Below are 25,725 nucleotides of genomic sequence, written 5' to 3'. Positions count from 1 at the left end.
GTGTAACATATTGCCTGGAATTTGCAATTAGCAATTTTCTAAGTCAGAAATTGCTCTCTTCTCCCGACAAATGATGCTACATACCCTAAGTCCATGGCCAAACTATTAGTGGCCGGCCATTTTATCTGCGAATGAACTCTCGTCACATGCATGTGGTGGTGGTGATGGCAGTAGGTAATAAGGCAGGGGTGCAGAGCACATTTTGGCTGAATTTCAATACGAATGGCATCATACGAATTTCATATGAATGGCATCAAGAAAATTGTGATTTTTGCTCTGCTCTCACCTAAAATAAGTACTAAATTAACGAATTCATCAAAAATGAAAAATAAATAAAAGACAATGTGTATTGATGTAACAGACATTTGATCATTTTTTGTGTGATACATTCGATGATTTGGCATTCAATTAATTCAGAAATTTTTCTCAACCCCATCATTCGAATTAACGAGCTTTTAAAGTATTGAGTTCACAACTCCAAAAAGCATTTGATCTCAAGGGATGTTGAGTAGTGTTTCTCTTTATTGATACTAATAACAGCCGTGTATACATACAAAAAAGATGACACTTGTACCAGTAATCGCAAATATAACCACAAGAAAACCCACACCCCACTAGATATTCAAACGCGACACTTAAACACATCTTTAAGCTTCAAACGTTTCCATAGTATTTCCCGAAACTACGCCACATATCACAACTCGCACTTTGGGAAATTGCACTCACAAATACACACCAAGGACATGCTGCCAGTTATAAACAAGTTAACGGTGGCAAGAACCAAACTATGCGCCAACATTACAGGCAACTAAGGGTGCAGTTTACGGCCAATTTTGTTTGCATAACGTCAATTTTCGATTGCATTTACATCAGCTTAACGTATATCGAGAGAGGTAGCTTCAAGCTTTTTTTTTTATTCCTGTTTTAGTGTGCGCAAGCTGGGATTATGATCATTTCCTGAAATGTCTCTTTAATCTTTCAGTACTGCTAGTGAAAGAAATGCCCTATGAACAGCAATGGTTTGCGGTTAACTAGTAGTCTGTGCAGTATTTGCATGTGGCTGATCAGCACGAATCCATTTCACAGGATTATTGATAATCCTCAAGTGCACCAAATGATCATGTATACGATGGACAATTACAATGTGTAATTACGGCTACATTAATAAGATGAATTTCCATGTGAGAAATTTTTAAGCTGTGATTCGAGTGTAGTCTACAATGCCTGCTTATTGTAAAGCCTCCAAAGACAACACTAGCTTAGAATAATTTAGCTTAGATTTGACGCATGACAACAAGATAGATGACTACTCCTTGCAGTATGCAACCACCTATTTTCCACAAAGACCTCTAGAAGCTTCTCATTGTACTCCTAGAAAACTTCATCATCTTGATGTGAGCTGATGAATAGACAAAATCTAGCTCTGACATGCTTGTGGCAAGGTACCTGCTGTGCTAACACTTGCATAGACTGCAAGCACACAGAACCAAGCATATCAGCCTTTCTTGCTGCTATGTCAACATACATTAACATAGCTTTGTGTAAATGACATACAATATCTGCAAAACAAGGCCCACTAGTAGTACATATTAACGACTCAGCTTGTCATTCGGCCTGATTGTTTGATGTTGAAGAGTGATAATTCTTTTACGTGTTACTAATTGTGGTAAATTGGAATTTTTTTTTTTCATTTCAGTAAACAATATTATTAAAATTTATATATCTGCAAGATAAGAGTTACACTTCAAAAGCAAGTAGTTTGTTAAGTGCGTCCAAGATAACTAGGTATTTGAGGAATTGATTCGGCACGTGCACTGGCGAATGTGCCAGGCTATAGCAACAAACAGTGCCACCTGTAATGCTCAATGAAGTAAGAATTCACACCAACATGAAGACACTCACATTGGTGAAAGCATCTTATATGAAGATAGGAACTATGTTGAAGCAGTTTGTACATGCTAAGCCCTCCAACTGCTTTCTTCCACCATGCGGTAAGCACAACTGAGGCAAAATAGCGCAATATTTGGCTTGTACCAGAAGGAACATTTCTTTGTCTGTTATAACAAGTTAATTGCATGCGTGCACCATTATGCAGAAGACTGAATCATTTATCACTCAATTTATATACTTATTTTAAGGAAATGTACATATTACTGCAGTCCTTGTTTAGGAAGCTATGTGCATTTAAGAATTAAGGCTGCGAAACTGCATGACATTTAGAACCTATGACAAATAAATAGCAAACAAGTTTCTCGACAATGTGGAACACCTTTGCATGCTAGAAAACCGAAATGGGCAAGGTAATGAAATGCACGCAAAAAAAAACTTCTTAATACGTATTCTTACAAATGTATGGAGTTCGGAGCTTTGTAATTTAGGTTGATAGGAGGCCTGAATTCACACTTGATGCACTCTTCCAACACTGAGCCTATAAACACATTTCTCATTCACATAACCAAACAACAACCAAGGCAGCAGGAGCGATTACAAGAAACAAGTATCACTGAATAATATATGTATGCTAGCCGCAGAACAGCTGATAAGGAGAATGAGATTCCCTATGCTTTTCTTCACTGATAGAAACAGATCTTGATAACACATAGACTTGTATTGGAAAAGCAAAAAAAAACCTGCAATCACATGCCTCTGTGAAACTTCCAACAAGAACAAATGCCACACGCTTAATACTATAATAAAAACCCACATCAATTCAAACTCCTAGGCAGCATACTTTAATGTGAATTACCCAAGTCTCGGGTTTTCGGAAACTGAATGAGGCATGGCCCAAGCCACAATTACAGCTTGTTATACAAATAGACCTGCAACTCACATTTGTATTATTAGATGCCTATATACTAAACGAGGGCATGTTTTGGCTATTTATATCCTAAACAAGTTTTCTAATAGGTTTTTTGTGGCCGCATTGTTTTGCACTCAGAAACCAGAAAGCTTGCATAAATGAAAAATTATTGACATCGGATCAGCGAGGTGGCTTTGGAATGCACTGAAAACAACGTAGGCCAGCCAAACTTATGTTTCAGTCGGTTCAAAATAATTGGAGTTTGAATTCCTGCCAGTCTAGGCAATATTGCACATCCACCAGACACCATCCTCGAACGAGCAGCAAACAAAGAGCTGTATGGAGCCACACAACAGGTCTCACACCTGCTACTCAAAACAACGCAACACAGTGGTGCGAGACAGTTTTTCAAGCTCACTCACTCGTTTCATTAACATCCACACGAAATGATGTAGAACTCACACGCACCTCCAGATCGTCAACTCTCGTACTCATTGGCAGAATGCTCCGTGAGCAATGTGCCTCTTCCTTTATACTTATTTCACACCTTGGCACATTCTATCAACTTTGTTCATTCAAGAGAATAAAATATATATGTATACATGCAGGACACTTATTTGAGAAGGACAGTGTAACTCAAAGGTAATACATATACACACAGAAAAACATTACACGTCACATAATTTAAGGGACTGTTGTATTCAAATGTGAAATTTAAAGACCATGATCTGCTGTTCCACACAAGAGTAGAGCTGAAATTGCTTTACTACCTACATACTTTATTTATCACCGTAACAATACAGCTAGTTCTTTAGGCAAGCAGTACTGCGTGAAAACAGCTGCATGAAAGGTCTAATGCATACTAATGTTTGACCCTTAGGAAGAGTTGTGGAACAAGAGTGCCGGTCACAGCAAGTGCTTCTTGGAGAAGAACCCTAATAAATAAGCGCAGTTCTCTTCATTTTACGCTGCCTTACGAGTGTAAAGACCTAAACATCTGAATATAAATCTAGGTTCAACAACATTTCCTAGAATACAGACTAAATATAATCTCATAATCCTATTACCTCACAACTCTGACAGGCAATGACACAGGCTAGAGAAAAAAATGTGATGCCACCAGTTGACATCGACAAGTCACGCACACGAAAAGTCAATGCAACGCTGAATAATACCGCTAGAGGCATGAAAAATAATTGTATCACAAAATAAGAACCTTAGCTTAGAAAAGTGCCCTGTAATACCTTGCTTCTTTGGTGCATTTGTAAAGTGTAAATAATATATATTGAAAATCTAAACGGCAGAAATGATAACGAAATAAGGTGCGCACAGATAGCAATGTTTCGCGGCTCGCATTTCTCCAGCGAGAAAAATAGAGACCTCTGCATTTCTAACCGGTACACACAGATCGAGATGCCACTTGAATATTTCTTTTTAAGACACACTTATTTAATATGCTTGGTCTGTCCTATTGAGAACATCTACAAGTTATAGCATCAATGCAGCCTGTTACATCATTGATGCAGTAACCCAGACATTTTGATTGGAAAGGCCGGGACGGGGCACAAGCATTCAATACACACATTATTTTCTTAGGAATGGGATCTAGGCTCGTGTTTGCTTTTGAAAAAACAAAAACAGATCTGATATAATCGAAATAACAAAACACCTTATCTACCCAACTATAATGAGAGAGAGCTAACACACTGCTAATTGACAATACTATCAGACAAGCATCCTCGAAGTACGACTACTTTAGGCTCTGATGAGAAGAGCATGCTCTTACGACATCAGAGCAGCAAATGACAACTTTGGGCTGCATTAGCAATGGTTCCAAGTCCAAGTGGACTTGGTGCCTTACAGACAAATATGTTGTACGTAACACTAGACAGGCAGAGTGGGGAGTTTCATTTACTTTTTTTCTTTCTTTGGAATTTTTTTCATCCAAAACACTTTGGTGCATCGTTGATCGTAACTAGGAGACTGAGAAAGAATGCACTTTACAATTCGTACACATGCCAAGACTCCGTGTACAATCACATGCCAATCAAAGCGTCAGCCAGTCACGTAGAGTCACGCTCAATATCAACTGTAACATAGTGCCCACAGTAGACGGCCCCAAGCCTGCACGGTAACACCAAAATACAGTGAATGTCTTTACAAAATACCAGTAATCGAAGCTACGTTCAGCTCGCAAATCTTTCTCCCGTTGGCTCTGCCGTGCAGTGTTGGCCCCACTTCGGCTAAGGGCACCACGTTGCAACTTATATCGATCATGACAATGCACCTGTCCAGAAGTTAAAGCCAATCAAAACCTCAGACTATCAGTTGTGTTTATCAACAGCGATGCTAGGTTACCAATGAAATGAGATTGGTTCGGTTCAAGTTGAAATCACAAGCTGGTGTCCTGGCTCAGTGCAACCAAGGAACGTTGCAAAACTTCCAGCAGCACTACAATTGTACTTTATTTTCAGGCTGACCGTGTGCTTTAGACTAAGAGCGTGCGTTAGTTCATCAGTAATTTTTTACGCAGGCAGAGACTGCCCACACAACACCAATGACATTTATAATCAAAAGTCGGGAGTTTTGAGGTGAATGGGAAACACAGTACATTGTTTCAAGAAACCGTTTAACGCTAGACGCATGAAACGTTCAACCTGTGATATGAGAGAAAGAGTGATTCAGCTGGGGAACATCACTGCCAAAGCACATTCACTCCCAAATCACTAGCTGCTGTCATTACTTTCATGCACCTGCAGGAACTCTCAACAAACCTCTGATTGATGGCCCCTGAATCTTCTACAAATATTATTCCTAGGCTTAAAATTAGTAAACCAGCACAATATCGCCCCCTTCTCTTTCTCATGCTTTTTGCTTGCATTCGTGGAACTATGAAGTGTGCACAACAAAAATACAGATGACAGATGTCATGAGAACAAAACCAGTTTTTGCTTGTGAGCTCAAAACACGGATGCTTTAGATCTCAATTGGCAATACATTCCGCCAATGCTATTTGCACACAAGAACCATTTTTCAGCCGAGAAAGAAAGACCATTTAGGAGAAGAATAAAAAAAAAAGAAACTTTTTCGGATGCTTTGCTAACAACACATGCATCAAAGTGATGTCTTTTCAATCCGTATCTTGTTTTTTTTTCTCAGCATAAACTTGACAAAAAATTATTAAACATTACAAAGATGTCAGTGTTTGAAAAATGTGTAGTACAGTGCAGTCCACTTACAATGAAACAATGTATCATTGGTTGCTTTGTTGTAGCAATGGGTTTATGTATTGCACGACACGATAAAAGTGGGAAGAATCAATTGATGTACAATGATGTACCAATATAAACTATATTAAGCAAACTCTCAGTAACCAGAAATACCTAACCGAAATCGCTGCTTCCATAGAACAGTTCCCTCAGTATGTACGAATGGTCTAACATTTCAATTCAACACCCCTGTTCATCTCTCAATCAGTGGGACTCTCGTTAAATGGAACATATTTTTGTGTTCCATTTAGGTGCCAATTAACGACAGTCTACTGTAATGCTATATACTGCATGGAACATACTGACTTACTAATGACAACCAGTACTATGTTAGCATGGAATTCGCATGCTAAAAAAAAAAAGCAGAAAAAATAGCACACACCCAGCAGCTTTTCCCTGCATAAAAAACAATCTTAAGCTCGACGTGTCATACTATCATGACAACGACATCAAAAATAACTTAAGTTCTTTAAGATTCTTTTAAAAAGTAAAATAGACTTCTAAAGACTTAACAATAGAAAAAAAAACAATGTAATATAGTAATTCGCAAATAAAACCCCTTTCAGTATAATAGTCACTTGAAACGCGAATAGCACAAGTGGCAATATTACTTTATCTGCTCTTAAATAGTCAGATGTCAATTACACTTCAAGAATAAAGCGGTCGTACACGACCCATTTGTTCAGTGACAAAATAAATTTTAAAAAGCAGAGATTCTAGTAATAACTTGCACTAGAGCTAGTAAGTAATGCAGGATGAATTAAAACGGCAGCATGTTAACGCATTAACATTTCGAGCAAACATTGTAGTTGACAAGATGACCAACACAACAGGTGTAACATCTAACCTGTAATAGAACGAGTCCTGTGAGCACTATTAATGGCTAAATAATCCCTAGGCTACATTGCAGACATGAACTGTGCGCTCTCCTTCGCATGTTGCGGTGTGTGAGGAACAGAGACGTGCATTGCAGAGAAAGTGATAAGAGAAGCTTCTTAGCACAGCACAACCAACAAAGTAACAAGAGACTAGATGTGTTTGTCAATAAAAAATTGGGCATTTTACGCGTAGCTGCCTTTTGTAAAATAAGACACACGTGATGCAGGATAATGATGGAACCTTAAGATATCTGAAATAATCAATCAAAGTGTTTAAGGCTTTTTTCTTCTTGCCATCTTTCTTGCAAAACAGGTAGGACAACTCAGCCGAACACTCCGAAGCCTACAGATTTCGTGACGGCTGCCTAGCTATGCTCCTCGTCGAGCGCACAATAGTGACGACTAATGTAACCACTTTAGCTCTGCTGAATTCGGTGCTGAAGGTTACAATCTGCCAAAATATCTGCCATGCTTTAGAAAAATTACGAGTGCGCTTTGACAAGAACAGAGACACTCGAGAACAAAATGCAGCGTTTGAGAGATCGAATAGACTCACAAGCACATTCTCCTACAGAAAAAATTCTCCCGCGACAAGGAGTTGCGTAAGAAAACAAAACAGTAAACAGCAGTGTGAAAAGCTTAACGACCCTGTGTCTCAGAAACAAAATTGACTCACGAACTTGTGCCTTCCCTCAGTACTCTTGACCTGCCTCATTTCTCCTCTCCTGGCCTTCTCCTATCCTTATTGTGTGGGCTCGAACCGCCTGTTTCGATACTTCTGGGGCTTCTGACAGGGGACTCATATAGGCAGCGGTCACCAGCTTCGCTCAGAATATTCACACCAGAAGACCGCATTTTTACTCCCTCCGGTCCTTAACCATTCTTCGATACGCTTTAAGGAAAAGTATGCACCCTTTGCGGTGTATCTTGTACTTAAACAACACCATCATCTATACTATTTGTCTTTCCTCAACGCTGCATGCTTGATATTTTCTAGTCGAGAATCGCGTGCATGTTACCGGTGTGAGATAGCAAGCAGGAAGGCAAAAAGAGTGGAATTGACAAGGAAAGAAATGCGTCATAGATGACGGTTATTGTTTAATGGCCGAGATATGCCCCAAAAGATGCAAACTGTAGCATTTGTGTCATCAGTGTGACATGCCTACCCTTTTGATAACAATATAGTAATGCATGTCCCTAGTGGTAAGGCGAAGCTAGTCCAATAATCACACACAAAGAAAGGGGAGAGGATTGGAGAGAAATTGACGGAAGACAAAGCTAGGCTAAGCAGGCTACCCAAGAACTTGTCTTGGAAACCAAACCCCGGCTTCCCAGTGTGCACCTCGGCTATGCCGCGCTGCATTTTTTTCTCTTAGCGCTCTCACCCCACGGGTAGACAACTGTGCTGCCTCCAGAGGTGGACTTTCTGGCGCGCAATGCCATCTCACTTTCCCGTGACCCAAAACTCTTCGAGGCGATTTCGGGCCTTGTCAAGGACGTCCACACCTGCCTGACCGGCAGGCTGCGGCTTCACCGGATCTTCCGGAGCTCCCTTGTGAGGGGATTCCTCGGGTGCTGCCTTAGGTATTGGGTCCACCTTGCCCTCTGTAACCGAAGACACAATAATTGTTTGCTTTTTACATCACAACATTACAGTATGTTCATGAAGGATGTCACAGTGGAGAGCTCCGGAAACATTGACCACCTTGGGTTTTTTGGCGTGTATTAAACCTAAGTACAGCCGCCCAAATCTTTATATATCGTGTGCGAGCGCCGACTTATCTGTGCGTCAGCGCCGTACGACGGAGCCAAGTTACAAACAAGCCAAGGGTAAGCACATGTCTAGGAAGCGCGGTCAGCTGGGTACATAGTCTGCTTGGCTGTTCCTTCGTGAGAACGTTGCCCTGCATTAACTCACTTCAGACGAACAGGCTGCGCATCTTGCTCATATCTTTTATTTCGAAGATCAGCAAGCAACCCAGAAAATGAGATCCGCAGATACATCACATGCCCTCGTGCATGAGATAAGCTGACAAATGTGGATCATCTGAAGTGAGTTTAATGCAGGGCGACGTTCTCACAAAGGAACAGCCAAGCAGACCATGAGCCCAGCTGAGTGTGCTTCCTGGGCATGCGCTTACTCTCGCACTGTTTGGAACTCGGCTCCATCGTACGGCGCTGACGCACAAAAAAGTCGACGCTCGCGCACGATAGCTAAAGATTTGGGCGGCTCTACGTGGGCCTCTAGCATATCCCCTACAATGAAATTTTGGCCACGGCGGCTGGAATTATATCCTATAACTATCGGTTAGCACTTGAGCACCATTACTACTAGACCACAGTGGCGGGTGTAACCGAAGACGGTCATTATTGAATGCGAATAGCACTTCTAACTATGAACAGTGCAGCCTAGTGCCACGCAAAAGCACACAAAATAAATGCAATCCCCTAGAAGTGCTTAACATCGAGGTTATGCAGCAAGCTGCATACATTCGGATGTACCAAGACATCATTATATTAAAGAGAAAAGGGGGCGGGGGGGAATGGATCACTCACCAGGTATGGTAGACTCTGTTTTAGGTGCAGACGTTGGCTTTGGGGCAGTGTCGATGATGGGTGCAGTGGTGCCCTTCGCTTTCCCTGGCCAGTCACCTGAGTGACAGACGCGTCAGGTTGAAGGCTTCAGCAGCACATAATAGAATGCGTTGCTGGGCGAGTTGGTGCATTGTCTGCTTACCTCCCATGTCTCGTCTTTTTTGCTCTATACTCCTATTTCTAGACTTTAGCAGCACATAGTCAAATTAGAGCATTGAAGCAGAGGTTATACGTGTGAAACGGTATTTTCTAGCTTTATAACTTACACAACCATCCCAAGTCAAAGATCACAAAAGTGATGAAGCATAAACAATTTTTTGACAACCCAAGGACGAAAAAACCACAAAATTTGGCAATTAAAAATGCACACCAGGGTATGCACATCCGGTCAAACACGAATAGGTATAGTGCATATCAGTGCTTAAAATAACAAGAGGCTGTCATTAACGAATTCCCAGTTTTGCTTTCCAGGCTAATACGACACATTTTATTATTCTAGTGCCATAGAATTGTTGTGTATTGTATAGCTTCCACTTGCATTCGTTTGCTGTAGTCTCTTGAAAAATGTGCTCACAAACCTACTATATTGCAACATACAGATGATTAGAACTTTGAAATATGCTCATTGAGACATAATGAAAACATCTACACTTGTTTGACGACAGCAAGTGACAACTTAAAGGTAGCACAAAACACTTCAAAACAATCCCAAGGCTTCTAAGTGACTGTGATCACACTTACCAGCTGGTGACTGGCCGTCAGTCCACTCGAGGCCTCGGCCAGTGTCCAGAGGAACCGTCCAAGTTTCTGGGTCGGGTGACTTCACCCCGGTCACTTCCTCAGGTGACTTGACTGTAGTCAACGGCACAGGCCCAGATTGAGGTTCTGGCAGTGGCGACGGGCCTGAAAAAAGTCATTCATGAGGCACTAGAGTCAGCAGAAAAAATTAAGTGTTAGTTCGCTTGCAAACTTTTCAACGTTTATGTTATCATGAGTCTACTGGAAGCGTGAATGGGATGGTGGCACCATCTGGCAATGCAGTGATCAATAAAACAAACGCATAACTGTAGCTGCTCTAATGAGCATATCCATAACTGCTGGTACAAGCTTTGGAAGTGACGTAATCACCACTGCCTTTTTTAAAAGATTTCACAGCAAGAACAGTTGTCGAGCACACAAAAAGAAGTTGTGTTAAATGAAGCTTCACACGATGTCACTACATCACTTGAAAAATGTGATGTTATGCAGAACCCATTGTGCATACTGGAGTAGTGGACAGACCAAAACTAATATTTGCCAGAGAAAGTATTCTCCAGACAAGAAAACAGCCACAGATTTCAGCCCTCCATTATTCTTCTTTAATTACCGTATTTACTCGATTCTACCGCGCCCTCGATTGTAACGCGCACCCGATTTCCACCGCGAAAAAAAAAAAAAAAACGTAAGACATCGATTGCAACGCGCACCCATTTTTTTTTCGCTGGCCCGCACGATCACACCACTCGAAAAAACGATTCCTTTCGGGATTGTCTTCCATTTAAATATGAGGTACGGGCGAAGCTTGTGCCCATCTGACGTGTAACAGAGCATTGCCGTCACTGTAGTTTTACCGTGGACCGATGTCAGCACGCGAACTTGCTTCGCCCCCTTCTTCTCGACAGTTGTGGTGCCAGGCATGTCGAAGTAAAGAGGCGTCTGATCGGCATTCCAGATTTGCCCAAGCAGGTAGCCGTTGTTGCGCCGCAAGTTTAGGACGAACCTCTGAAAACTGTAAAGCTTTTCATCGTACTTCTCCGCAAAAGTTTTCGCATATGCATGTTCCCCTTCGGAGGGAAGAGCCTTTCCTCTTCATATAGTTAATTAGCCAGCACCTGCTCGCTTTAAACAGGCTCCGCATTAGACTTTTTTCTAAGACTAATTGCATAGCCCGCACTTGGAGCAGTTCTGTCGTCATGGGCCGCTGTGCCACTCGCTCCTCAAGCACATACTCGCGGAGCAGCTCTTCAATTTGCGGAAACCGACCCTGCTGTGGTTCACTGAAGCCTTTGCGTGAAGCTTTGCTGTCCACAATCTTCTGCTTTTTGTTTCCGCCGGTCCCGCACGCACGTTTCGAGAAGGACCACGATGCGGCCCGATTTCCGTCCGTTTCTGCACACGCGATGACTTTTCTTTTAAAAGCGGCATCGTGGTGCACTCGAGTTTTTGGAGTCGGCCCTTCCAAGTCGTCGATGCTAATGCACTACTAGATGACGAACTTCTCAGCACACGTACGAAGTGCCGCACATGGTAAACACATAGGCAGAAATAGCCGACGCACCATGCCAACGCACGTAGGGGGCGGCCATTTTGGATTTGCGATGGCAATAGATTGACCGTAATTTTTTTGTTCGTACTCGATTCTAACGCGCATGCGATTTATGAACTCGCTTAACCGGAAAAAAGGTGCGCGTTAGATTCGAGTAATTACGGTATGTGTCGGCACCTTCATTTTACAGCACAATATCAACGAGGCTTGAATGTTGTTTAATTGAAGAGGCACAGATCAGCCAGTCACAAAAGGTTTTCAAAAAACAACAAAAAAGCCTATCTTTCTCAGGGCATGAAACTTAAGCGTCTGCTGTATAGGTTGTACACAAAACTGCGGTAAGCACCCTGCTGCATTTTCGAGAATTCTCTAGATTACTTTGGGGGGAGAGGAGTCTAATGATCTCAAATTTTTGGGGACTGCAGTATCTTTAAAATACGATTGGAAATTTTATGGGACAAATGACTGAGTTAAAGAAAAAGCGCTACAGGAAAGATGCAGAAACCACCAGATAACAGCTGCATAAGTTGAATGATAGCTTCTTGATAGATATGCAGAGATGGGCTGCCAGGTTCCTCCCTGATTAAGTCAACGCTGCACTATGTTATATACACAAATTCTGAGTGCACTCGGCAGGTAGCAATCAGTCTTATTCCTGATGACACAAGAAGTACGATGTTTTTTGCCCAACACAAGTGGTCATACTATCAGATATGCTATAATCGACATTTCTATGCGCATGCTTCAAGAAACTTCAGTTCAATCCTGTGATCACACACAAATGCTTTAGCACACTAAGCTCCTTCAACAGAGGAGCACTATGTCTGGTGTACTGTCGCAATGGAAAGAAATGCAAACGGTGTGGAATCTACGCATTCAAGCAGTTGTAGCCTGGATGCTAACAAAAAGCCACTGCAGTCACCCATGATGCAATCAAGAACCACTCTAGCATATTTTTATTGCCGCCTAGGTCACAGTGCAAAGAAAACAGCATCCCGTGCAGTCCATGTTTTTTTTTTTCCGTGACCTTTGTACATAGGACAGCACTAGTGCATTTTCTATAACCCCCAAGATGGCGATTGCACATGCGCACGCACTCACGTACACACACACATGCACAAACATTCACGTAAATCCTTGCTACAATGGAACAAGCCAATGCTGTACTACGTACTGGCCATGTCGGCTGAGGCCAGGGCCGAAGAGCTGGCACTGGAGCCATTCATGGGTGGCAGGCTGCTGGGGCGCACTGCATCTGACTTGCGCTCTGAGCCAGACCCGGGAGTGGCTGCCTCCACACTCTCGGCCGGTGTCGTTGCCGGGGGCACCAGCACACCGTCCTCGCCACCGCCAGCATCCTCCGCCTTGCCTACATCACCACCAGATGTGAGCATCACGCTATCTTATCTTTTGCCATGTGAACTCGGAAAGTGCTTTCAATACTAGAGGTCTCTTGGTAGCATGCATTCATCAGAACTAAAGTGGAAACGCATTTGCAAAGGTTACATGCTATCTGACGGCCTCTGGTTTCTGAAATTTTCAGTGGCAAATGCCTCGCGTGCACGTAGTATGAAAAAAAGTGTGCCTATTATTTTCATCTTATGTTGCACTGTTCATACTGTACCAGCAGTCGAAACGTTAATGCATCCGAAGAAAATTTAATTTAATGAAAATGCACAGGATCTCAATACAGAAAACTGAAGAGCACTATAGAAAAAAAAAAAAGAATATGAGCAACACCCGAGTGAGCAAAAGAAACTTAAACCAGAGTCTGAATGCTATGAGCCTTGTTTCATCGAGTTGCAGAATGCCATCAGTAGCAGCTAACTGGTAATGCAATGATAACAATTCTTAATTAGGAAGAATGCAAAGGAGCACTTATGACGATGGTTATCACCAAGTTCTTGTTTTGTGGTGGTGTACCTATTCCATCTTGCTCTTTGCCGGCCGCTTCCTCTCCCTCCGGCTTGCCCTGTGGCTTGAGCCAGATCTTGCCATCTTGCTCATTGACAGCAGCCGACGCTGGCCGGACCACAGCCCGGGGTTTCGCAGCAGGGGGTGCAGCACTCTCTTGCAGTGGACGCCGGGGTCTTGAAGTCCCTAAAGAAGCATTGCATTCAATATTTCAAGTGCACTGCTTAGGCTTCTCTGATGTAAAATCGTCTTCTAGTATAAATAAATTAATCCATCGCTCGGTTACATCACAATTTTAAGCGCAAACTTATTCGAGGGCAGCATTTGGGGGGATGTGAATATTAAAAACCAAACGACACTGCCACTGAAGTATTTAGGAAAAGAGAACTTCCAAGGGTGCATCTAGCAATAGAAAAAGAGGCAAGACCAGCACACTATATTTAATATAAAGCATATTGGTATGTGACTGCAATAAGAAATCTGAGAGTACAAGGCATGAACTTTTTCGAAGAACCTGAAACAACCATTTGGGCCAACTTTCAACATAACCTCGCTAAAACCAATTTTTACAGTGACTATACGAGCTGTATGGGTGTATAGCCGCCCGAAAAGTGCTTTTGATAAGCGATTTAATGGTTCGAGATGGTTTTATAAAATAGGTTGCCATTCTTCCTGCCCACTGTACTTGCCTGTCTTCTTATCGTCCTTTTTGTCAGCCTCAGCCAGCGGTGTGCGCCTTTGGGGTGGGGATGAAGCAGCCCTAGCTCGCGAAGAAGCAGTTGTCTTTGCTCCATCTTCGTCATGCCTTGCTGCATGGTAAAAATGTGCATAACCTCGCTTAAGACTTCAAACTGCAGTTCTACACACAACCATTGTTAACGAGAATTACAATCAGACCTCGTTATAAGAAAATTGCATCTTACACGAAAATAAGTATGTTATATTCGAAAATTCGTTATAAAGGTATATTCCTAACATTGTAGCTATTGTAAGACTAATTTTTATTGACTTCATTATAACTAATACTTCGTTATACACGGGTTCACTATAACGGTTTGAGTGTAAATACAAAATATTGCAACATGTTTTTGCACATGCGATCACCTAGAAATATGCCGTTAATGTGCACAGTCAGTGGTAAAACACACAAACAAAACAAAACCTTAGCCTTGATAGTGCTTTCTACTTTTGAGCATAAAATGAATTATGCAAAAGATGGAATTGTACCACAGATGGAATCTGTGCTACAATAAGCTCTCACGATGACAAACTCGGTTTAGTTAATATATTACTAACCTGAACACTTCAAGAACATTTAATTTGTCATCTAATTGCATCATTAATTGCATCAGCTAATTGCATCATTATTTTGAACACAATTTCAATGTACTTCAACGACTCTCTCGAAAGGAGTATGCTATATGTGCTAAATGTACTTCACTAAATTTCTTGACATTGCAATGTAGTGAAAAACATGATTTAGTTTCAGAATATCTTAATTTCTCAGCTGCGTGTTATCACACCTTTAATGCCTGTTGTGTTCAACCAATCTTGTTCTATGACCTCATTTTATAAAAGACACTAATTGGATGCACACTGCACAATCTATATTTATTTATTTATTTATTTATTTTCACATACTGTTAACCCTTTGCAGGGTTATTACAGGAGTGGGAGCGAAGGGGAACAAAGAAAAACAGAAACATTCACATCAATAGTAACAATCAATTTTGGACCGAGTAGCCTTTCTCAACAAGTTCAAATTAAGGAGGCTGCATGAACGAGTTAAAGTGGTAGTGGGCGCATTATACATATTTTACACCCGTTGAAAAGAAAAGAAGGATAATAAATCATAGCTGTAAAAGTTGGTGCAAATACAAATGTTGGCAAGCAAGTCAATTCAAGGAAGTACACAAGGAAATGAAAATACAATACATACTATGTAATCAGCGTTTTGATTAAGTGCTATGTGTATTTTGCAACATTGCTAGAAAGTCATCAACTGTACGCTGTTCGGCTATAAGTCGGTCAAGAGCATTCCATTCTCGAATGCATCTAGGAAAAAAAGAATAATAGAATGTGTTATTGTTGCAAGAGTACTCTTGGAGTGTGTGATCATGTGTGTGACGTGTTTGCCTTGTTGTCTTGGTTTTCACGTATTTAGCGTGGTCTATTTTAAGACAGTTGTGCAATAACAGGTATAAGAACTTTAGGCGATGAATTTTTGCTCGACTTTCGAGTGTCGGCAAATCTGCGTGGCGTAGTAATTGTGTTGGGGAGTCGAGGCGACGATACCGGTTAAAAATAAATCTAATCGCTTTGCGCTGGACTCTTTCAAGCGTGCTGATACCACTATCCGTGAATGGAAACCAGATTATGCTCGCATACTCCAAGATTGGTCTGACAAGTGTGACGTATGCTAGAAGCTTAGTGTCTCGGTCAGCGTGGCGCAGCGTCCGCTTAAGGAAGAATAATTTTTTTAAGGCTTTCTCGGCTATGTTTTCTAGGTGCACTGTCCAACTGAGATCGGAAGTTATAGTCACACCAAGATATTTATACTGGCTTACATTTCGTAGCACGATGTTGTTGTAACCGTAATGGAAAGGTAGGCGTGATTTCTTTTTTGTTACTTGCATGGCGACTGTTTTGTCAGAATTAATCACCATTTGCCAGTTAGAACACCATCGTACAACGTCGTTCAGGGCATCGTTCAGTTCAGTTTGGTCTCTGGAGCTTTTAACCTGTTTGTACAATATGCAGTCGTCTGCAAAAAGCCTAATGTTTGCGTTAATGTTGACTGTTAGATCGTTTATGAATAGAAGAAATAATATCGGTGCCAAGACGGATCCCTGAGGAACACCGGACGTAACGTTTAATGTGTCAGAGACGTGATCACTGCAGTGTACAAATTGTTGGCGACCGGACAAATAGTTGGATATCCAACGGGTCACTGGCCCATCCCCGAGTTTGCAAACCAGCTGGAAAACTAGCTTTTCATGGGAAACCCGGTCGAACGCTTTTGAAAAATCCATAAAGATTATATCAATTTGGGAGTGTTGATTAATGGCTTCGGCCAGATCGTGAATTGTTTCAGCTAGTTGCGTTACGGTCGATAGGCCACTCCGAAAACCGTGTTGGTTGGGGTGTAATAGGTTATTTTCTTCGACAAACTTTGTAATGAATTTAAGGATAATGTGCTCGAGTAGCTTACAGCTAGTGCAAGTTAAAGAAATGGGCCTGTAGTTTGATGGAGTCGATTTGTCCCCAGATTTATGCACTGGGATTATTTTTGCAAGTTTCCATTCAGAGGGAATCTGCGAATCTTGAATAGATTTTGTAAATAGTAAGCGCAGGTACTTACTAACCGGTTCCGCATACCGTTTGAGAAAAGCGTTCGGTATCCCATCTGGACCACAACTCTTTTTATCATCGAGGTTTAACAGCAGATTCAGTATACCGCTTTCAGTTATTTCCGGAGTTTTAGATAACTTCTTGTCAGTGGGTGGCCTAATCTCGGGATGATGCACTAGCCCATTATCGATCGTAAAGACGGACTGAAAGTAGCGGTTGAAATTGTCTGCCTTATCTTTTGTGTCTATCGAGGGGGAGGCGTTTTGGCCACTGTGTTTGCCACTTACATAGCGCCAAAATTTTCCTGGCGAGGTTTTGATGAATTTTGCTAGCGTGGTACCAAAATAGTGAATTTTTGAAGAGCGTACTTTGCTTTTCAGTGTTCTTGATAAAGTGGCGATCTGAGCGGTGTAGCCAGCTCGTGAGCTAGACCTAGCTTTCCTCAGCCTACTGATTTTACGTTTTATATGAATTATGTCACGTGTGATCCAGGCATTATGCTTTCTTGTAATTTTTCGCTGTGTGGGGACAAAGTTCTCAATGCAATGAATGACACGTGCCTTGAATTGTAACCATATGTGATCCATTGATAAATTTTTGTCCATGCAAAGATCATAGAAGGCAAGAAATTCGTGATTAAGATATGTTATTATTGCTGCGTCGTCTGCTCTGTTAAAGGCAAGAACGTGTCTACCGGGGCTATGGATTCTAGAAAGACCAGATAGAGGCAGTGTGCATAGGACTGAGTTGTGATCAGATATTCCGTCTAAGATTTCGATGCGCGCCTGGTCTTCTGGAAAATGGTCACTAACGAGCACAACATCTAGAATAGAGCTGGATACGCCCTGTACACGTGTGGGGACGCGCACCAGTTGTTCGAGGTTAAAATTGAACAACATATCTAATATGACGTCATTTGCAGCACTTCGCACTTTTTTTGATGACCATTCTATTTCAGGCAGATTGAGATCTCCAGCCATGATGATCATACCACCCGTCACGTGATCGTGCATATAATCCAGAAGAAGTTCCAGATAACTTGTCTCAGCATTAGGTGGTCGGTAAATAACTCCAACAAATACACAGCCCTTTTGCAGCTGCACTTTGCACCACACCGCTTCAATGCTAGGGTTGCCCGGTAAGACAGAGTAGCGCAATTCCTTCTTGAAAAAAAGTGCCACGCCCCCTCCTCTAGTCTCTCTATCTTTGCGCACAATCACATAACCTGGCGGCGTGACCTCATGGTCTAGGATGTCCGAGTACAGCCATGTTTCCGTGACAGCAACTATGTCAGGTTTAATTTCTAGAAGGAGAGCTTCGAATTGATCTACTTTATTTACAAGACTACGTGCGTTCACATTCAACAGGGTTACTTCTGTCGACTTCGAGTGACTCTTTTTTCTATGCCAACTTCGTTTTTTTTCACTGCAATTATATCTTCTCGTTCACTATCCCAAGCAAAAAGTTGACCGTTGATTCGCACTTTATCGCGCACCAGTGACACCCTTTCTTGCCTGTCCCGGTGTTCTTTCGTTCGATCCCACAGTTTCTTTCTGATGTCCCGAGTATTACGAGAAAAATCTTCACTGATAGAGAAACTTGAGCCCTTCAGCTTTGAACACTGTCTGAGGATTGAAACTTTGTCTCGATGATCGAGTAGTCTTAGAATAATGGGTCTGGGTCTAGATATACCAACTGGCTTCTTTTTTCCTAGACGGTGGATTATTTCGATTCCCTTGGTTTTTATCTGTAGCACACCATCTAAAATCTTCTTTTCGACCAACTCGACAAGCATGTCTGGCGATTCATTTTGTTGTTCTTCAGCACCATAAATGACAAGGTTGGACCGACGGCTCCGGTTTTCTAGATCATCCACTTTCATTTGCATAGCCTTTAGGTTTTTTTCTAAGTTAGATATTCGTTTATTGCACTCAGTGACCTGTTTTTCAAGGCCAGTTATCTTTTCAAGTTTTTTGTCAATCGCGTCAAGTCTGGTGTTTGTTGCGGATTTTTCTTTCTTAATATCTTGAATGTCTCCTGCAATTTGCTTTAACTGTTCGGCTATGGCGTCTAGTGCAGGGCCTGGGTTCAACTCAACATCTCCGCTCAACAGTAGCAATAAGCGCAAGGAAACAATCAGTTTACAAAAGGCTTCACGAAGCGACCGTGGGCACGGCAGCAGAATTAGGCAGACATCGTTACTGCGAAATGACTTGACATAGCGTCTGCTCACCTGCGGGATAAACAGGAACGGGTTTGAAGGCTGCATCTTTACGACGCCGCCGTGCCCACTGCCGATTGTGCCGTAAGCGCTGTCTTTTAAAGGATCGTTACATGGTGACGTCATCGGTGATCCCAGAGGCTCTGATGATGTAACACCAGCGCCATCGTTGAAGGACCGGTAGCGTTCGTCAGTTGAGGCTGGGTTTATCAGCAGATCCGTATCGCCGTTGAAAGTAGGTCGAAGCATTGGTTGTCGCTCCGCACATGCTGCAGAAAGGCCTAGAAGAAGCAGCAGGGTTCCAATCTGCGGGATAAACAGGAACGGGTTTGAAGGCTGCATCTTTACGACGCCGCCGTGCCCACTGCCGATTGTGCCGTAAGCGCTGTCTTTTAAAGGATCGTTACATGGTGACGTCATCGGTGATCCCAGAGGCTCTGATGATGTAACACCAGCGCCATCGTTGAAGGACCGGTAGCGTTCGTCAGTTGAGGCTGGGTTTATCAGCAGATCCGTATCGCCGTTGAAAGTAGGTCGAAGCATTGGTTGTCGCTCCGCACATGCTGCAGAAAGGCCTAGAAGAAGCAGCAGGGTTCCAATCTGCGGGATAAACAGGAACGGGTTTGAAGGCTGCATCTTTACGACGCCGCCGTGCCCACTCAACTACGCCGCCGTGCCCACTACGACGCCGCCGTGCCCACTATACTACGAGTGTGTGTTTTATTGTTGGCACCAATGCACGGCAGATATTCCAATGAAGTAAATCCCTCATCAACTAGTACTAAGTTGATACTAGCATCAGCATCACTGCAAGAACATTTTACAGTTTCAAAGCTTCGCACCTGGTGTTTTCGGTGACGTCTGTTTTTGCCGAGCTGCAGTCTTGGCTGCCGGAGAAGCCTTGCGTTGATTACCTGCTGATGCATAAAATGATAACAGATTCAAAACAGCGTAAAACAACGTCAAAGAAAATGAGTAAGGTACAGCCTTGCCTGCCTGCTACTGTAATACAGAGTCATGAACACTGCAGCGAGAACAGAAGAGGAAAAAATAGTAGATTTTTTCACGTGATGAGAAAGCTTGTGCTAGTAACACTGCAAAGTGAATTGCAGCAGCAATGGAAAATAAGTAAGGTCACATTACAGTTGGCGAGCCATGATCTAAGGAAGTGATACCACGATTGAAGTACTTCAGCACAATGAATTAATAAGTCATAATAAAAGGCTGTTCTACAAACCTATCAATTGAAAAGACAGTGTAAAGAGACACTAAAGAAAAAACAAACAATTTTCTTCATAGTAGTAAATTATCCTTTAACAATAAAGAACACCACTTTTAATGCGAGAGGACGCTTGGTAAGGAAGAAAATGCACAAAAAGAAAAACAAAAGTGGCAACAACATTGTGAAGTTTCTGCAACAGCTCACTGTGACGTCATCAATCCGGACAGCATTTTCTAGGGCCTGTGTAACCACTTGTTGCTAAATATTATTCACATAGTAGTCTTGGGGACACAAAGTCTTAACACAGTAAACTGAAGAAAAGCTTATTGAACCACTGTAGTGAAAATATGCAAGCTGCCAAATTCGTGACGTTACTGTGGCGATCACATGCTGAAGTTCAGCAGCGAAATACAAACATGAAACTATAACTTTCATTTTCTCATTTTATAGCTGACCTGTGAAGGGGAAATTATTGACAATAAGGATCTCAAAGAGAAACTCCTAATGTTTCATTTTAATGTACATTCAATATCATAAAGACAATAGACAAAATGTGATACTTAATAAAATGTGACAGTTATGCTTCCATCCAATAAGGTCACAAAAAAGAAACCTGCAAGCTCGCTGTTGTTCAACACACCTTCGGCTTTGACTGGAGACACTGCTTTTGTCGGGCTCTTCTTCTCAGAAGAATCGGTAGAGCGGCCAGCCCTAAACAAGAGAGTCATTTGTACTTTGTGTGGCCCGCAATACACAAAAACAGATATCTGTATGAAACAACTACTCTTTGTTTTTCTTTCCAACACACAAGGCATTGAATACATGACTTTAGCAGCTAGGTAATATTGACGTGCTATAAAGAAAATTAGGTGTAAGTTGAGCAGTGGCTTTGTTTTTTCTTTTACCTATGGCATATGGCAAGAACCAGCCTGCTTGAACAGGACCATAAATTACGCAACAGCTTTTTTTGTGTTTTCTTTTCCAGCTGGACAAAACAGTCTGATGCCCAACATAATGTCGTTGTCAAACAAGGAGGCAAATAACGCATAATATGCTTGTTTTGTGTTATCATATATATATATCTGATCATAAGCACTGCATTTACTTGTTGAACAGCAGTCAATTAGGATCATTATAGGATTGAACTTGGCGTACTTATGCCGTTTGTATTCATTACCAACGTATATACTCAAAGCACATAGTTACAGAATGGATGTGAACAAATATGCTTTCTGAGTGTTAGAAAAATCCACTTTAGTTTATAATAGAGTAAGTTTAATAATACTAATGTGGATTGCAAAGAGGTAGCTTTAAGCACGTTCCCAAGATGTAAATAGCTCTTGTTCTGAAACAAGACAGAGCTAACACAAACATCCCAGTAGGTGCTTACTCAGCATCTGTCTTCTCTCTCCTCTTAGCAGACTGAGATCGATGAATAGAAGCTGGAGTAGGTCGTTCCCGAGAAGGTGTCTTTGCAGAGGTTAGCCTGCAGAATTGCAAAATTTGGATCCCATATGAATAACTTTCGCCATCAGCTGAGTTACTACAGGTGTAATTTTTGGGAGACACATAAAGACAGTGAGATGGACATGCCAGCAGAAATTAAGAAAGTGAATCGGAGTTTGACAAGCGAGAAGTTTTAATGCCAGGGGTACAAAAAATTGACTTTAAAATTTGCGAATGTGTCTATTCATGTAAAAAATGCCTTATTTACAGATTAAAAGTGTGCGCATTGAGGCACATCAATATGATCAATATTACCACAACCCTTTTCTTTTTTCACCTCCGTGCATCTGTGCAATATTTATGCTGACAGTTAAAATTTGTCTTTCCTACTTAGTTGCTGTTCTTGTGTCCTGTGAACCTTCAACAGCTTGGTCATCTGTCATTCTGATGGGTCACTGAACAGTCTCCCCCAAAGCCATTGACATGGCTTTAGGCAAGCAGACATGCAGACAGAGTTGATTGGGTTGATGAATGTGACAATAACGATCGCTAACGAGGAAAACCTGCCTTGGCGTGTGTGCTAGAGCCAAGGCAGCGAGGCTTGCACTGGAGTCCAGTTTGGCCCACAGTGTGGTCGTCCTGTGCGATGCAGTCGGTCCCATTGTCTGTAGCGCGCCAGCACGTGACCGGCTGCGGTATTCATCAGCCATGTGCAGTCGCTCCACCACCTCAGTGTACCACTGGTTTGGGTCCACCATGGGTGGAGCATCTGGCATCTGAAAGCAGTAATGAGGAAAACGTGGACATGTCCAATGTTTAGGAGTACAGGCAACGGGACACGACGCAACAGTGCAAGATTTGCTTAAAATGCAAGTTTTTGTGCGACCGACAAACTTCGGCTACAACATGAAAATTTGCACAAGTTAATGATAACTAAACTTTTACATTTGAAAAAGCGTAAAGCAACAGGACTAGCACCTGTCCTGTTTATGTGTGTCTTCCTTCTGTGATGGTTATTTTGCGCTAGTCAACGTTTACAAGTTCAGATGCACTCAACATGTGGAGCGTGATTACTAAAGGGCCTTAGTTTTGCTGCTAGCCAACAGAATGACGTGGACTAATTGGTATTACATTTTTCATAAAAGGTTTATACAGCGCAAAAATTATGACAAGATAACAAAACAGCACATGAAACACCTTCAATTACATTTTAAATGATGAAAAAAAAACAACGAAAATTACCAAAGCCTAGCAGAAACCACACCTGACTGCTGGGAACTCCATTCATGCAAGCAACACTCGAAAGCTTTTGCTAGAAAAGGCAGTACTAATCATCAAAATGAATGAGAAATCAATAAAACAAATTAAAGAAAGAGTTTGGTACACTCACAATTGCCCTTGGCTTCTTCCAGCTGCCATCGATGTACATGTAGGATGAGAAAGGCTTGAACTTAGCCTTGTATTCCGTTCTATTGGTAGTTTTTCTGCGAGAGATGAACACACATAAGCAAACTGACGAGGACAGTTCGTTAATGTAGTTGTACTTAGTATGCTTCAAACCAGTTATTGAAATTTACAGACTTGGTGTAACATGGCAATTCGTGGAATGGTATATAAGAATTTACAACACTGGCATGCACAAGGGCCCTCTCTCTGCCATACAACAGCCACTACTATAAGAAAATATGAACGCCTTACTTGATTTCATGGGAGGTGTCATCTCGAGGCAACAACCTCTCCATGGGCTCAGCTCGGTGTGGGCCATCTGCATTTATGAAAAATATGAGTTATAACAATGTATAAACCAGGTAAAAAGAGCCATTCGGTTATGACAAAGAAGTCCGCCTAGAGATTTCACTGAAGCAGTTGACAACTCTTGAAAGTGCGTCTCCATCAAAACCCGGTTTTCTTAATTCGAAGTGGGTAAAAGTTTAAATGCAGTACCATTTTGATTACACGACTTGTTCATACATGGCTAAGCTGTGGCAATAAAAGTACCTCTACGACTGTTTCTTTCTTTTTTTTTTTTTTTTGTTCTGCATGCAGTGCTCCAAGTTTTCCTTCTCAAATGCATTCTCTTGCTTGACGAGAGTAACATTTTAAGCTACACTGCACTACATCATTACATTTGGATGACAAATACTTGACCTAAACAGCCAAATTTATCATGAAAGAAGGCAAGGCATATAGACACACTTGCAGAAGAGAACAAACCAACATCTGTGCATATCTACACTACTTTCTTTTGTGATGAATCTCAAGAAACAAGCTAAACCTTTTGTCATTCTAAGCCAAACTTACATCAATACAGGAGAAAACACAGAAAATAGAGATTTGGAGAAGCCAACATCAATCACGTTGCTTCTTTTTCTGTGCATTTCTTCATGATTTAAGGGGTACTGAGACCAACTTTCAGAGATGGGTCTACTTTGCCATATATATATCCTGTATACATGAAGGGCTCAAAGGAAATGTGAAGCTCAGTGAATGCTGATGTTTTATTTAGACCTTAAAGTTTATTTTGCATAGTGCACTTACTGAATCAACCCTACCGTAATGTAGTACACTCCAGTGTGGCTCAATGTGATGACAGCAAGTACCAAAACATTCAAATATGGGCGCCCGTGTATCAACAACACAGTCATGGAGCGAAGCGGCCCCGAAAACGTCACGACACCTTACACGAGCGCAGCCCAGCTCATACCGTGCTACGACACAGGGTACAAAAGGAACTGAAATGCACTTTTAAAAACATATTATGGTTCCTTTTTAGTGTGCACTCATGTTCACCAGTACATATTCTAGGCTCTCTTGAGGGCTTAGTCTTTGATTCTCTCTCTCTCTCTCTCTCTCTCTCTCTCTCTCTCTCTCTCTCTCTCTCTCTCTCACACACACACACACACACACACACACACACACACACACACACACACACGCGCACACACACACACACACAAAAGAAATCTGATAATTGTGCCCCTTTACTTGTGCGCCTGTGTTCTTGCCTGTGTGATTTACTGATAATTGACAGCTGATAATTCTGCATTTGTGTTGTTCTCTTTTCTAATCCCTGTTACATACTGCGTCCCACTTCTTGCATTCACAAGTAACCGTTGCTAACTAGCCCAAATGGCTGCTTTGATATAATTTTCCAACGTAACATCACACTGAAATTAAGGATGCAGTACCTACCGACAACATCCCTGGTGGCTGGAGGCAGAGAAGGCTTGGGTGGCCAGGCAAAGGCAGCCCTGTACTCGCTTGTCTTACAAGGAGCCTCATCACCGTGGCTCTGCCAGTGGCAAGAACACACAGAGGCATTCAATCAAAACCGGCTGGACTGTCTATCTACTCACACACTTGTACGCTGATACCAATTCCGGAGTTTTGGGATGCCACTAGTAGACCAATTATTCGAAGTTCCCAAAGTTACTTCATTCCTATCAGTGTAATAAACCCACTAAGTAATGTAAACCACTCTTGGTTCTGTTTATTTGCAGGTCAACTTTACCCCTTTCCCCATAATATCAGCATATTTGAATAATTAAAGATACAAGAGATATACTGTCAAAATAGTGAAGACACTATTAATTTGGGTCACTCTAAGCATGTGGCCTCATGCTAAAATAATGCAACACCAAATGCATAATGATACATTTGTCACACTTTCAAGCTAATTAATCTTGACAACATAATTTTTTTTCCTTAAGTCCACTGATTAGAC

The 25,725-nt window shown here is 41.8% G+C and overlaps 2 protein-coding genes across 7 annotated transcripts in view; both read right to left on the bottom strand.

Moving 5' to 3' along the window:
- Positions 1-504: 504 nt before the first annotated feature.
- Positions 505-25,725, bottom strand: part of LOC119174691 (uncharacterized) — an 84,702-nt gene continuing 59,481 nt past the window's right edge. For 5 of the 6 annotated variants that reach the window (XM_037425720.2, XM_037425722.2, XM_037425725.2 and 2 more), the window contains 13 exons: positions 25,194-25,293; positions 23,700-23,766; positions 23,392-23,485; positions 22,569-22,777; positions 21,946-22,041; positions 21,196-21,266; positions 20,176-20,250; positions 14,451-14,570; positions 13,771-13,947; positions 13,022-13,216; positions 10,284-10,445; positions 9,504-9,599; positions 505-8,552 (listed from right to left, as the gene is read on the bottom strand). In XM_037425720.2, coding sequence (XP_037281617.2) covers positions 8,392-8,552; positions 9,504-9,599; positions 10,284-10,445; positions 13,022-13,216; positions 13,771-13,947; positions 14,451-14,570; positions 20,176-20,250; positions 21,196-21,266; positions 21,946-22,041; positions 22,569-22,777; positions 23,392-23,485; positions 23,700-23,766; positions 25,194-25,293 — 1,623 coding nt within the window. In that variant the 3' untranslated portion in view covers positions 505-8,391. The remainder of the gene's footprint in view (positions 8,553-9,503; positions 9,600-10,283; positions 10,446-13,021; positions 13,217-13,770; positions 13,948-14,450; positions 14,571-20,175; positions 20,251-21,195; positions 21,267-21,945; positions 22,042-22,568; positions 22,778-23,391; positions 23,486-23,699; positions 23,767-25,193; positions 25,294-25,725) is intronic. The other variant, XM_037425721.2, reaches the window with a different exon arrangement.
- LOC119172393 (uncharacterized) lies at positions 17,695-20,026 on the bottom strand. The gene is made up of 2 exons (XM_075885137.1): positions 19,741-20,026; positions 17,695-19,639 (listed from the first exon to the last, which is right to left on the bottom strand). The coding sequence occupies exons 1-2, from the start codon at positions 19,967-19,969 to the stop codon at positions 19,524-19,526; spliced, it is 345 nt and encodes a 114-aa protein (XP_075741252.1). The 5' UTR covers positions 19,970-20,026; the 3' UTR covers positions 17,695-19,523.

Source organism: Rhipicephalus microplus, unplaced genomic scaffold, assembly GCF_043290135.1.
Source record: "Rhipicephalus microplus isolate Deutch F79 unplaced genomic scaffold, USDA_Rmic scaffold_72, whole genome shotgun sequence".
In the NCBI taxonomy this organism is placed as follows: domain Eukaryota; kingdom Metazoa; phylum Arthropoda; class Arachnida; order Ixodida; family Ixodidae; genus Rhipicephalus; species Rhipicephalus microplus.
Note: the sequence above shows the minus strand (reverse complement) of the source record. Positions and strands in the feature narration are given on the sequence as shown.

Coding starts and splice junctions, on each gene's coding strand:
- LOC119172393 (XM_075885137.1), bottom strand. CDS start 19,969: ATGCAGCCTTCAAACCCGTTCCTGTTTATCCCGCAGATTGGAACCCTG. Junction 19,640..19,740: donor ATCACCGATGACGTCACCAT/GTAACGATCCTT, acceptor TTTATCCCGCAG/ATTGGAACCCTGCTGCTTCT.